Here is a 14,695-nt window from a genome sequence, read left to right as displayed (position 1 = left end):
CTCAGTGGACCAAGACTTACTTCATTATGGGATAATCTTCAGGGCAAGTAATTGCAGTATGGGACTCATGGCATCTCATCCTGACAACTTGCAAATGGGTTATCCATGTAAACACTTTATGGTAGTTCTAATCCCAGCAACGGGTGGTAGCATGTTTACAGTCTTTAGTTCTAAACAGATGTAAAAAGAAATGATGTTTCAGAAATGTTCGACTATGCCTCCCTGCTTTCATTCCCTTGCTTAGAAGATGAATTCCTAAAAATCAACAGACCTAAATGCACAGCTGTTCCATTAGGATAGTTCCCCAGGTTACTGTCAAGCTGGGTGATAATCTGCTGAATCAAGAAGTTTCTGACGGGGCACTAGATAATCCCATCAATTACTTTCTGTATCCTCTTATTCCTCAATTACACAGCACATGATGATGGAGCCGCCATACTGTATAAGTGTTACACAAAAGCTATCAAAATAAAAAATAAACATCATAGCATCTTTCAAAAACAGCAAAGCATGAACCAATTTATCTAAAACTCTTTTTGAGCAAAATTCAATATCACATTCACCTATACAACTTTATCCAAAGAAATTGCAGCCCTGTTCATAACAATGTGACAAGGTAACTAGCAGGAAGATGCAAAGTAACTGGAAAACGATTACTTTTAAACATCTTTCACAGGTATGTTAAAAATACTTACAGGAGGAGAAATTTCGAGCAGATCTTGAATCCTGTTCAAAATATCTTCAATGTATGCATTCATTTGTCTGCTAAAATATTTAAAACAACGGAAAAGTTCACTTATTGCGGATAAAAGAGATTAAGACAAAGAGGAAATCTTTGATACATTGTTGATATCTTTGAATACCTCTAAAATAAATTCTTCTCTACAAGAATGCACACCACACTTGTCACAATATTCCAGTTAGCATCTTGTCTTGGTAATAACAGAGACTCTGAATTTGCTGGCAGAGAAGACAGGGGGAATTTACACTTATGTGCAGTCTTATAAAACTGACTCCAATCTATTAGCCCCCAATTTATAAGAAATCCAGATTACAGGAGACACCTTAGTTGCAAATAATGTCAAGTACGGAACAGAATGGGACCACTTAACACCATTCAACCATTCCCTGCAGTCATAGAATAATTAGTAGCTTTTGTCTTCCACTCCTAACCCTCATAAACCATCAAAATAATTATGCTTTTGGTCCATCTCTATGTTCTACATGATGCACCACAACATTAGTTCACCCGTGAAATGAGAAACAGATAAGCATGTATAAGAAGGGGTGCAATTTATTCATGACATCCGGGGCAAAGTATCCCAGCAAACTGATGTGTATACCTGAATTAGTTCTGCCCGTATGACTAGTAAAAGAACATTATGAAACAAGAATACCAAACAATCGAGGTTTCTGTTCTTGCTAATTAATGATACTTTTTCAATCATGCGCTCCACCAATTCCATTTCAAATACTTAATATTCACTGAAATATTGCTATAACTTTGCTCTTTGAAACATTTGGACTAGTACAATCACAATAAGGTCCCCATGTAGCTATGTAGGTTAACATACACATACTCTGTGGTTTACTGCCCCCCATTAAGAGCTTTGGCAGGATGACATCAAATGCACACTAAATAAACCATCCAAAAACCTACATGTCTACCAACTCCCTAGTTTGGGATGTCCAGCAGCACCTATGCAGAGATACAGATTAATGCGCACAGGTCAAAGTCGGCCCCTATTCTTATTGTAAATGATTATCAATCATACAATACCCCATGGGTCAGTAAGGAAGATCGGCACCATATATTGAGAGTCCAAGAACCTACTACCTCCCTTGTGACAAGCACTGAGGTCATTGCAGAAACTATAGCAGGGTATCTGAGTGACTTCTATGCCAGTAAACTCCGATATGAATCAGAGAGAATCTATCTGACTTCATCCAGGCGTGTCCTTTTCGGAGGCTCACTCAACAACAAATGGACTCACCAGAAAAAGATTTGAATGTTCGGGAGATGCAAACAGCACTGACTCAACTACAACCTGGGAAGGCACCAGGCCTCAACGTGCTCCCAGTTTTATTTAAGAGTGGCACAGCACGTACATAAGATGTTCGAGGACACACATCACCAGGGTGGGCTCACTCAAGATATTAACCGAGCAACAACAGCACTGATCCCGATACCCGGGAAACCGCAGGACTGATGGGACTCATAAGGCCCAATATCAGTACTCAATGCAGATGTAAAAGGTACTGTCTAAGGTCCTCACAAACCATTTGAGGAAAGTAATCTTTGGCCTGGTCTATCTGGATCAGAATGGCTTTATGTTGCAACGATCTACACAGCTTAAACTTTGTTGCCTACATAACAGCATGGCTGTAGCTGATAATGTGAAACGTCCTCTGGCAGTGGTAGAGTTAGATGCAAACAAAGTGTTTGATTCGGTGGAATGGCCGTTCTTGTTTGCCATTCTAATCAAAATGGGCATGGGGCCCCAATTCAGGCGATGGATCAGCCTCCTTTATAAGGCTTTGAAGGTTCGAGTTGAAAAAGGTTCACAAAAGTTCTCGATGGGACGGGGAACTAGACAGGGCTGCCCCTTATCACCTACGGTGTTTGTTCTGGCAATGGAGGCGTTAGCAAAGACGAATCGTGTAGATGCACAGGTTTGGGGCTGGTACTGGGGAGATATTTGGGAGGCAAATTATTTGCTATATGCAGACAATGTTCCGTTTTATTCATCAGAACCAGAGCAAACACTGTTCCAAGTGGGGGATATCTGTAGGACGTATGGAAGGTACTCAAGCATGAATTTGATTTGGGAGGAATCACTCCTGTTCCCCCTGGGCACATGGGAAGCCCAAGAAACTCTCCCTATGCCTCTAAGAGTGAAGCATGAGCGATTCCAATACTTGGGCCTTTGGATTACCAGTGACAGACCAGCCCATTATGAGAATAACCTGGCCCCAGTTTTGTACAGACTAGAGGCCGATACCACACACAGGAGGACAATCCCACTCTCTCTATTCAGTACAGTGGCTCTGTTTAAAATAATCTTCCTGACAAAATTAATCTTTATCCTAAAAAATAGCCCGTATCAGCCATATTGGAGGCCTTCTTCCATAAGGTTAATTGCTATGAGAGAAAACTCCTGTGGATGGATGGGCAGCTACAGGTAGCTCTCCGCACTCCGTAATGATCTACGTATCATGGTGGGATAGCCCTGCCAGATGTTTGCAAATATTATTAAGCTGCCCAGGTTAGTACGATAAATGATTGGGCATTCACGGCATTCGACGACCCAGCCTATTGTCATGACTGAGATGCAATGGAGGGCTACCTTCATGTACTCTATGGTGGTAAACTCGACCCTAGTGCCAAAGCCGCGACCAAGACAGTGTGCAGGAATTGGGAAACCCTTTTGAAAAGAAATGGGTTAGAAGAGGAAACTGACCCCCAGTGCCCCATTATGGTTAGGTACAAGACTTATGTCAGTTTCGAGCCTAAAGGGTTTCACAGGATATGACCTGATTGGCCCCTCCACACTTGGATATGTGTGGGATGCGAATAGCATGATGCCGTTTACGCAACTCAGAGAGGAATACAATAAGGCTCCCTCCCAGCTTCTTAAATATTTCCAATTGAGACTCCCGTAGGAAAACACAACACCAGATGACGAGACAATAAGGAATCCCCATTGGAGAGATGACTCCTAGATGATCACATGCCATTTAAGACAATTTAATTAACCTAGAAGACTCCCATAAAATATACACAGGGAAATCGCACATCTACAACTGAAATGGCAGGCAGACGTGGGTGATTTAGAAGACAATGAATGGCAGCAGGCACTATAATTCCAAAGGGAGGTAGCTATTCAAGCTCAATTCCGCCTCATTCAGTTTAAAATCCTTCACAGAACTTACTACACTGGAATACTTCTGCACAAGACTGGAAGGGCTGTTTCTAGTGAATGCTTACATCCCTGTGGTCAGAAGGGGTCTTTCCTACAAATACTGTGGAGGTGCCCCACAATTCACCCTTTCTGGGAGGACAGAACAATCTGACTGGAAATGGCCATTGGAAAACCACTTACACTTCAGGCCCATTTGACACTATTAGGAATGTGGAGGTCCACAAATCTTAACTCATCTGAGAGAATCTTGAGGAACTTAGGGTTTCTCCTGGCAAAGAGGGCGATGAATCTGAAATGGGGTAGTACGGTTAAAGACTGTGCACTTTATTAACCGAGGTCTGGAACACATGGTCAGAGACAACCTAGATCCTCTTATAGCCAGAATGAAACAGGACTTTGCCAAGTGGTCACTACTGGGCCTGTCCATGTGGGGCAGGACACAGGCGGTCAGAATGGTCACTCTCCCGCGCTTCACATAGGTACTAGGCATGCTCCCTTTACTGGTACCCCTCTCCACACGCCGCCTGATCGACGCATCCATAAGGACTTTCATCTGGGGCTCCCTACACCGTAGGCTGAAACCTGCAACAATATTGGCACGACGACCCTATGGAGGCTTAGGCCTACCCTCAGTAGAACACTACTCATTAGCCTTACAACTTTCACAGCTAGCGTATACACTACCAGATATACCAGATCCCCCACAATTGGTAGCCACAGAGAAACTCCTAAGAGGCCGGCATACATAGATGGGAGGGACATACACTGATCACCCCCACTTATCTAACCCCATCCTCATGGCCACGAGCATAGCTTGGCGCAGAGCCCATCGATTACTTGGGGTACACCCTTCCCTGCACACCCAGGCCATTATAGCAGGGAATAAAAGCATAAAAATAGGAGGAAACCTCCTCCGATGGCCACAATGGATCGAGGCAGGTATCCATAACTTATCTCAAATCATAGACGGAGACAGCTTTCGTACCTTCGCCTCACTTCAGGAAGAGTTCGGCATACACAGTAACCAAGAGTGGCGATACATGCAGCTTAAGCATTGTATAGGTAGAGCCCTAGGAACCCCTCCGTGGACACTTAAAACCTCACCCATTGTCACCTATCTCCAGAAGTGGGGCCGACAACGAGGTGTTATGTCCGGTCTATACGCAGAACTAACGAATCACCTTTATTCGCAGCCTCTTCTTGAACGACTGCGCTTAAAATGGCAGGACCGACTTGAGATCATCTACACGGAAGAAGAATGGTCGGACATCCTAGAAGCCCTTGACAGGGGAGTCCACGAAGCCCGCCTGAAATTCTGTCTATTTAAAGTTCTCCAAGAATGGTACTGGACCCCCCATCAAACTTCGCGGGGCAGGCTTGACACCACATGCAAAATGCTGGCGATGCGCCGACCTTCATTGTGATTTACTCCATATCCTATGCCATTGCCCGACAATACAACCCTTATGGGAAGCAGTACGCCATGCCCTGACAGACTTTATACAGATACCAAGCCCGACCCCGTCCTCGCTCATCCTTCTACACGATATGCACCAGTACCCCTCCCTATCGCGAGCCCAAAAACGGTTACTTCATACGGCACTTGCCACAGCCAAAGTATGCATACTTCGGCACTAGAGGTCCAGTATCGCCCCCACACCAACAGAATGGATGACAGCTATGTTCCAGACTGCCATCCACAAACAAGTAATTTACAACCTGCAGGACCAAGCGGCCCTATTCACGGAAGTTTGGAGCCCTTTCTTGACATGGCCATGAGGCAGCTGGCGGATGTCCAGCGAGAGTCAATCGCCTTTTTAGAATTCTTCAACCCCTCCCCCTCCTCTCCCCACTCTTCCCCTAGCACCTCTTTGTTCTTTCCCCCCACTTCCTCTCTATTCTCCTTCTCCCATCCTCTGGATCTCTCACCCTGATAAACGCCCTGGATCTCGGGTCAAGTAGCCAGGTACTCCTCCTCTTCCCCTTATTTGATCATGGTCTGATTATTTAATTCATAAAAGAAGAACATATCCTCTAAATAAACTCCAATCTACATTCTCCTACGAACAATCCCTTGATAGCTTCTCCCCTGGTGCTACCCTTCCTCAGATGTCGGAATCTTCCTCTCGTATCATAACAATCTGGGCACATATGCCAAACTGGCCAATCCCTCCCAACAACTCACACCAGACAGGGAACAATTGAACTATTTATGCAACAGCCACGTCATTATGGCGCCGAGACCTGCGACCCCTCTATACATTTATCCATTCATCAATTCTCCCCTCTGCTCTCCTCCCCCCATTCTTAGCTTATACGATATTTTTATCTTTTCCCCATCCCATGATTACATCCCCCCGCTACTCTTCTTGTTCCTTTTTGTCTTTTTTTTCTCTCTTTTCCTTTTCTTACATTCCTTTATATTTCTTCCCCTTAAATGTTTATCTAAGATTTTTCAACTGAATATCTAGAATATTTGTTAGATTGCATAAGCTTATATATGTAATGTGTAATCACTTATGGTACAAAAAAAAGCTCTGAAGGGATATTCCTATGTGTGCTGTATCACTTTCTGTTCTTCAATAAAAAAATAAAATAAAAATAAAAGACTGTGCACGAGAGATGGATGTGTTCTGCAACTGGGAAAGGCTGTTCTATGAGGGCTCGGTTTTGCCCAAGGAAGTTTGAGAAAGTGTGGAGGAGATGGACCACTGGCGAATAAGCCCTGCAGGGGGAAGGACGGAAAGGAGAGGACACAACAAAGAGGGTTGGTGGGGGTAGGCGGTGACTTAGGGACCGGTGGGCAGGGAATGAATAAACATCTCTAGACAGAGCAACAGAAGCACTGTAATGAATGCCCCTCTCCTGGTTGTTCAATGTGTTATATCTACTGTTAAGAGGAGTGGAGGAAAAGGGTGGAGGTAGAAATCACTGCATTGTTTGGTTGTGTTTGTGTTGATGTTAGACTAGAAATGTATATGTTTTGGAAAATTAATAAAACTTATTTTAAAAAAGTCTTACAATATCCCATAACTTTGCCAGAAATCCTAAATGGAAAGAAATGCTTACTTTCTATTGATTAGATTACATTATCACACTAGGCGATTTCTAACTAACTATATGAAAAGGTTTCACAATCAATTTATATTGCGCCAGACGAATCAAATCATGTAAGTTATCAGAGTCAGAAAGGAAATATTTTCCATTCTCCCACCAAAAAGTTGAATACATTTCTGGGTTGAGCAGTTTCTCTTTCCAGAATGGAGCACAACAGCACAATCTACACACAATTACTTCAGGTCCTTGCAGTTAGACATACTGATAAACACTGAAAAATGGGTGATTATATCACAGCAATGGTTACATTGGTTCACTGGCTTCCAGTTGCAATTTGAAATCATTTTATGATGCAAAGCATAACATACAAGGATGATTTGTGCTATATAGCCACAGAAGTCTTCATCCAATATGGATTATTCTCTCAACACTGAAATCAGCTGATACCAATGTTGGCATTGTTCCTAAATAGACGCTGCAGAACACTTTGACTGGAATACTCGAGTGAGTTGCTGCAAGGGCTAAAAGAATCAAAAAACACATTTCTTCTAAATTATCATCATCTTGATTGCCTGTCTGTCTGTCTCGCTGCTCATCCTTTCTGGCTCCAATTCATATGCCTCTGGATACATGTATTCTGAAGCACCCTTAAACATCGATAGTGCACTACAAAATCACAGTATAACTCACCTACACACTGCACATCCCAGCAGGCATTCACTTCCTCAGCATAATCTAGCAGGCAGAGCCTCTGTCATTCATAAAATTATCATGTCAGGCACTCCTGTCAAAACTATACTATACTCAATTATATATATGAACAAACCCATTAAAAGTCCATGTTCACCACAGTGATAATGGCCTTTTCATTTTTGAACATGCAACGTTTGGCCACCTGTCCAGGTGAAATACATGAATTACAGTGCAATCTCCTGCCACATATAATTACCAGAAAACAAATAAAGAATTGTGCTGTCCTAGGACAAGGAATCATTAAAATTAGTTCACTTAAGTATTTAATGCCTCTGAATACAATTTAGCAATTTTAAAAGCTGCGCAATCACTCCTTGCCTAGAGCCACTCTGTATCCAGTGGTATTCAGGGCACCACTGTCACCATGGAATGATGCAATAGACTCCAGTGACTTTGAGGAAGCTAACCACTGAAGATGCGAGTTAATGAACTATAGTTCAAATCATTCCAAATACCGGTCTAGCCAGTTTTTCAAATGTGGACCTAGATTAAATCAAGTTGCAGTGACTCATGAAGTCACTGATTAATGAAATGGCTGCACTAAGATTTTCCTCAAAGCAATAATGCTGAAGTTATAAAATATTTATGCCTCATTATATATTTACTTTCTCTCCCAAAATACCCCTCATCAGACTCCTGTTTAATAATTAAATATAAAAGTCCCTCGTTCTTCTGCAATACCTCCTTACCCAGTATTGCCTTATGTTGATGTACATCAAACGGGTACCTTAAATTCACAAAGCAGTTTGCACTGTTTAGAAAGTACAACTGTTTGAGTCAACCTGTGCCTGTTTTTTTTTCATCAGGGTGGAGAATGGGCCTCAAAGATAAAACTCACTGCAATGAGCGCCACTTCTTAATAGCAAGAGTACTGCATCATCAGTATTTAAACACATTTGAAATTGGTCCACATTTCCCTACTCACAAGAAGTAATGGTCGTTTAACCAGACAGTGTTCTTAAAATATTATGAAATCTTTGTGAGCTCAAGACAAGGTTTCAAATGTTACTGGAACTAGAAATGGATGACGAGGGAAGCAGCACTGAGAACATACACACACTGCTAGCTCAGCCTTTACATAGCATAACACAGTAACACAGTGGGTAAAAGAAGAGCTGCTCCGGTACCAGAAGAGGAGCAGAGCCGGGATAGTGGAAATGTACTGCTACTCCATTTCCTCTCCAAAATCATATTTTCTGACCCTCCCCCATCCAGCACACTGTGGGGGGGCTTCAAAAGGCACTGTTAAACAGATTAATTTGTGACAACAGTGACATTTTAACTGGCTGTTCCATGAAAAGAAGCAATTAGAATTACTACAAATGTGTTTTTGCATTCAAAACATACTTGAGAGACTTCACAAATCTTGAAAAAAGATATGATGTTCGACTCCGGACTTTTGGACTTGGATGGCGCAGGCCCCTTTGATCCAAGAAAGCCATCTGCAGTTTAAAAAAAAGAAGCAAAAAACATTTTTATAATTAAAAAAAATGTGATACACATGTTTCTTCCACATACAAGCTACAACACAAAAATGTTTAATATATGTGTGTATGTATGTATATAGTACTCCTATAATGCAAACCCAGACAAAAGGCAGCAGAGCGCTATTCATGGTCAACGACAACTGTAAAACCAACATGTTATAGTAGAGGAATCTTGGTTGCGGACACTTAATGCGCTGTGAAGTAGTGTTCTTTAAAAAAAGTTGAGTCTTCAGCTCTTTCTAAATTGCAGCACGTTGGGGTGGTCCTGATGGATACGGGGGTGTCGTTAATGAGTGCATCAATGGAAAAAGCCCCTGCTGTCTTTTTTCTCTCCAGTATTTTAAGTCTGTAGTCCGATGGTGTCCTGGCTGTGAGTGTGCCGAAAACCATCAGATATGGTGAGCTTCTCTGCAAGATACGCGGGTGGCTAGTCATGATGTATTTGTAAATTATTCTGGTGGTACTGTATATGGTTCAAGCCGGAAAGGGGAGCCGTATGGAGTTTCATCAAGATTTATTTAAGGAGCTTAAAATATTTTAGAAAAATTAATGTATAATTAAGAAATGCAACATAGCACTAGAATAATGTCTTTGGGGAAGTGGGGAATCAGTAAATGTAAAAGTAAAGTACCAACATTTTCCTTAAATGAAATTCTGAAAATAAATAATTCTCATACTTACGAGAATGTGAGGAATGTGCGGAGGTTCAACTGCAAAAAACTTCTCGTATCTTACAACCGTTTCAAAAAACTCAAGTGTTACTGATGTGTGCTGGTAAGCACTGACTCCAGAAGTCACCAGCTGCAAAATAGGGAAATACAAGGAAAGAAAGTTCAGTTTATAAGCTAAGACAACTTCTCACTGCGATTTTTTCAGTGTGTTCAAGTTAACAAAATGTATGAAATATCTATTCTATCTGCAACGATAGAGGATTTCAGCATTCAACTTTGTTAAACACTGTGACTCTTGTAAAGAAAATATAATTTGTGTATTCATTGCTTATGTGGAAGCTTTTTTGTGCATTATTCACAACATGCAGAATGAACAAGATACTTACCTTCGGTATTTGTAAGAAAATGGCTCCCTGTTCCAGTTACCCTCCACGTTTTGCCTGATACTGATGCTGACTTGACTGAGAAGTGTGCTGGGACCCTGCTAACCAGGCCCTAGCACCAGTGTTCTTTCACCTAAAATGTACCATTGTTTCCACAATTGGCACACCCCTGGCACACATAAGTCCCTTGTAAAAGGTACCAGTGGTACCAAGGGCCCTGTGGCCGGGGGAAGGTCTCTAAGGGCTGCAGCATGTGTTGTGCCACCCTTAGGGACCCCTCACATAACACATGCACACTGCCATTGCAGATTGTGTGTGTTGGTGGGGAGAAAAAGGCAAAGTCGACATGGCATCCCCCTCAGGGTGCCATGCACACAAAATACTGCCTGTGGCATAGGTAAGTCACCCCTCTAGCAGGCATTACAGCCCTAAGGCAGGGTGCACTATACCACCGGTGAGGGCATAGCTGCATGAGCAATATGCCCTACAGTGTCTAAGGCCATTCTTAGACACTGTAAGTACAGTGTTGCCATATTAAGTATATGGTCTGGGAGTTTGTCAAAAAACGAACTCCACAACCTCCATAATGGCTACACTGAATACTGGGAAGTTTGGTATCAAACTTCTCAGAATAATAAACCCACACTGATGCCAGTGTTGGATTTATTAAAACATACACACAGAGGGCATCTTAGAGATGCCCCCTTTATTTTACCCAATCCCTCAGTGCAGGACTGACTGGTCTGTGCCAGCCTGCTGCTGAGATGTGTTTCTTACCCCCTGGGGTGAGAGCCTTTGTAATCTCTGAGTACAGAAACAAAGCCTGCACTAGGTGGAGGTGCTTAACACCTCCCCCCTGCAGGAACTGTAACACCTAGCAGTGAGCCTCAAAGGCTCGGGCTTCGTGTTACAATGCCCCAAGGCACTCCAGCTAGTGGAGATGCCCACCCACTCGACACAGCCCCCACTTTTGACGGCAAGTCGGGGGGAGATAATGAGAAAAACAAGGAGGAGTCACCCACCAGTCAGGACAGCCCCTAATGTGCCCTGAGCTGAGGTGACCCCTGCCTTTAGAAATCCTCCATCTTGGTTTTGGAGGATTCCCCCAGTAGGAATAGGGATGTGCCCCCTCCCCTCAGGGAGGAGGCACAAGGTGGGTGTAGCCACCCTCAAGGACAGTAGCCATTGGCTACTGCCCCCCAGACCTAAACACCCCCCTAAATTCAGTATTTAGGGGCACCCAGAACCCAGGAAATCAGATTCCTGCAACCTGAATAAACAAGAGGGACTGCTGACCTGCAGGCTTGCAAAGAAGGAGGAAGACAACTGCTTTGGCCCCAGCCCTACCAGCCTGTCTCCAACTTCGAAAACCTGCTCCAGCGACGCATCCGACAGGGACCAGCAACCTCTGAAGCCTCAGAGGACTGCCCTGAACTACAGGACCAAGAAACTCCCATGACCAGTGACTCTGTTCAAAACCAGCTACTTCTTTGCAACAAAGAAGCAACTTTCAAAGACTGCACGTTTCCCGCCGGAAGCGTGAGACTTCACACTCTGCACCCGACGCCCCCGGCTTGAGATCCAGAGAACAAACACCACAGGGAGGACTCCCTGGCGACTGCCAGCCAGTGAGTAACCAGAGATGACCCCCATGAGCCCCCACAGCGACGCCTGCGGAGAGAATCCAGAGGCTCCCCCTGACCGCGACTGCCTGTAACAAGGGACCTGACGGCTGGAATCAACACTGCACCCGCAGCCCCCAGGACGTGAAGGAACCGAATTTCGACGCAGGAGTGACCCCCAGGCGACCCTCTGCCTTGCCCAGGTGGCGGTTGTCCGGAGACCCCCCCCTGTGCCTGCCTGCACCGCTAGAGTGACCCCCGGGTCCCTCCATTGTTTCCTACCTGAAACCCGACACCTGCTATGCACACTGCACCCGGCCGCCCCTGTGCCACTGAGGGTGTATTTTGTGTGCCTACTTGTGTCACCCCCCCAGTGCTCTACAAAAACCCCCTGGTCTGCCCCCCGAGGACGCAGGTATTTACCTGCTGGCAGACTGGAACCGGAGCACCCCTATTCTCCATAGGCGCCTATGTGTTTTGGGCACCTCTTTGACCTTTGCACCTCTCCGGCCCTGAGCTGCTGGTGTGGTAACTTTGGGGTTGCCTTGAACCTCCAACGGTGGGCTGCCTATGCCCCAGGACTGAGACTTGTAAGTGTTTTACTTACCTCCTAATCTAACCTTTACCTACCTCCCCTAGGAACTGTTGATTTTTGCACTGTGTCCACTTTGAAAAATAGCTTATTGCCATTTTTACAAAGACTGTACATGATATTGTTTTCATTCAAAGTTCCTAAAGTATCTAAGCGAAGTACCTTACATTTAAAGTATTAACTGTAAATCTTGAACCTGTGGTTCTTAAAAAAAACTAAGAAAAGATAATTTTTAATATAAAAACCTATTGGCCTGGAATAAGTCTTTGAGTGTGTGCTCCTCACTGCCTGTGTGTGTATAACAAATGCTTAACACTACCCTCTGATAAGCCTACTGCTCGACCACACAACCACAAAATAGAGCATTAGCATTATCTACTTTTGCCACTATCTTACTTTGAAATAGTATATACAGAGCCAACTTCCTACAGTAATGCCTTATCTGATAAGAGTCAGGACCTAGCTGCAGATTTCTTACCTTAGAATTCTTCCCCAGGCATTACACTGGACCTGGACATTTTTTCCAGTAATACTACTGCGGGTCAAAAGAGGGTGCTGTGCGATTCCATAGAGATGTCATAGCAATGTCGTCCACCGGATGTGACGTCAACAGAGTCCATAAAATCCCCTCTCTAACGTGCCGACGTCAGTTTCTTCCGTGACTGTTTTCCATGCCAAAAACACAGAGCCACTTCTAAAAACTGCCCATGGAAATAGTATGCCAAAAATTAGACATTTCTGTGTCATTTAATTACGAACTCCCAATTAAGGGACCTTAATTCCAAGAATGGGATCTTTGCGAGAAGAAGAAAAAAAATCAATTCACAGAGCTTCTCCTGTAAGGAGAGTCCCTATCTTTAGAAATTAGTTTGCCGGGAGTTAAGGATGGGTGGGTCGGTAAGGAAGCTGTGGCTAGATCCTGTTTCTACCAGATAAGGTGTTACTGAGTAACTAGTTCATCTGTTAGAGACATCTAGCCGCAGATTCCTTACCTTAGAATTAGACACCAAACCAATACCATCCCCAGAGGTAGGTCTGCAGACCAATTTCAGACAAGGAAGTCCTGCAGGGCTGAATGGGCAAAATGCCCGTCAAAACGGATCTGACAGTCCTAATAATATAATAGACCGAAGCCGTCACTTAAATGATGTTGTAAATATATATGAGGACCGAGCCGCGTAATCAGCAAGACAGTACCAATATCAGAGGAAGGAAAGTATGGAGGACATCACCCACCCCACCCCAGTACAGTAAAGTCTGACGAAGCAATGCCAACTGACTGAGTAACCCACATTCAGGTCACTGATATCATAAGCTTGAAAGAAGACAGCTGGTGTGAAAAAGAAAACCTTGCTAGTATAGAAAAATAAAACAAGGCCACAATTTGGACCTACAAGAAGGTCAAGGTGACAGAGACCAACACATGTGAGGTCTAGAATAGGTATGTGGCATCAACACCCAACAGTAAGTGATATCAGACAGAAGAAGACATGGCTGAAGTGTGGAATGAAAGGTAAAATACATAGTCATTTAAGGACAAAACCCTGATAAAGTGGAAGTCCAAAAATTAAATCCAATGTAGTAAAAGCTTACATCAACAGATGGAGTTGCAACATATAGAAGAGCAACATCTGTTGATTATAGGAAATAATGTCCCTACAGGAAATAGGAGACATTAACCACCTCACTGGGAGGTATATTACAAAGCACATCTACCCCCTTCACTATACTAATGTATATGTACATCTCCTGAAGGAAGTGAGGTACACAGCAGGAGGGGAATATTCCCTTATGAAGTAAGGAACCCTAACATTAACGCGGATGTGTTATAACTATCCCTGGAGGGCTAGAACTATTATGACACCCTGTAGAATAGAGTGAAAGGAACCAATCACGCAGACTGTGTCTGAATGGAGAAACCAATCGTAAGCACGAAGTACTCCCAAGAAAGACAGAACCATACTGTTCAAAGAACATGCGTAAACAACCAGGTATCCACCGTAAGATGGAAAACAGCCATCAACACAGAAGATGGCTACATGGCGGCACCTGAAGAATAAATAAGTAGACCTCTTGAGGGCATGGGTGGTGTGTGGACTCTTGTCTAAGAGGTGACTCTAGCAACAAAAGGTACAGGTTAGTGCCTCTAACTAATAAGTATCACACATCTCCTTACGATGAAGAGTCAGTGTAATGACAACAAGACT

The 14,695-nt window shown here is 43.6% G+C and overlaps 1 protein-coding gene across 1 annotated transcript in view; it reads right to left on the bottom strand.

The window, feature by feature from the left end:
- Nucleotides 1–14,695, bottom strand: part of XPOT (exportin for tRNA) — a 710,192-nt gene that overhangs the window by 203,602 nt on the left and 491,895 nt on the right. The window contains exons 14-16 of the mRNA XM_069229126.1: nucleotides 9,902–10,021; nucleotides 9,081–9,175; nucleotides 696–765 (exon numbers count right to left, since the gene is read on the bottom strand). Of these exons, the coding sequence (XP_069085227.1) occupies nucleotides 696–765; nucleotides 9,081–9,175; nucleotides 9,902–10,021 (285 nt within the window). The remainder of the gene's footprint in view (nucleotides 1–695; nucleotides 766–9,080; nucleotides 9,176–9,901; nucleotides 10,022–14,695) is intronic.

Source organism: Pleurodeles waltl, chromosome 4_1, assembly GCF_031143425.1.
Source record: "Pleurodeles waltl isolate 20211129_DDA chromosome 4_1, aPleWal1.hap1.20221129, whole genome shotgun sequence".
Taxonomy (NCBI): domain Eukaryota; kingdom Metazoa; phylum Chordata; class Amphibia; order Caudata; family Salamandridae; genus Pleurodeles; species Pleurodeles waltl.
Note: the sequence above shows the minus strand (reverse complement) of the source record. Positions and strands in the feature narration are given on the sequence as shown.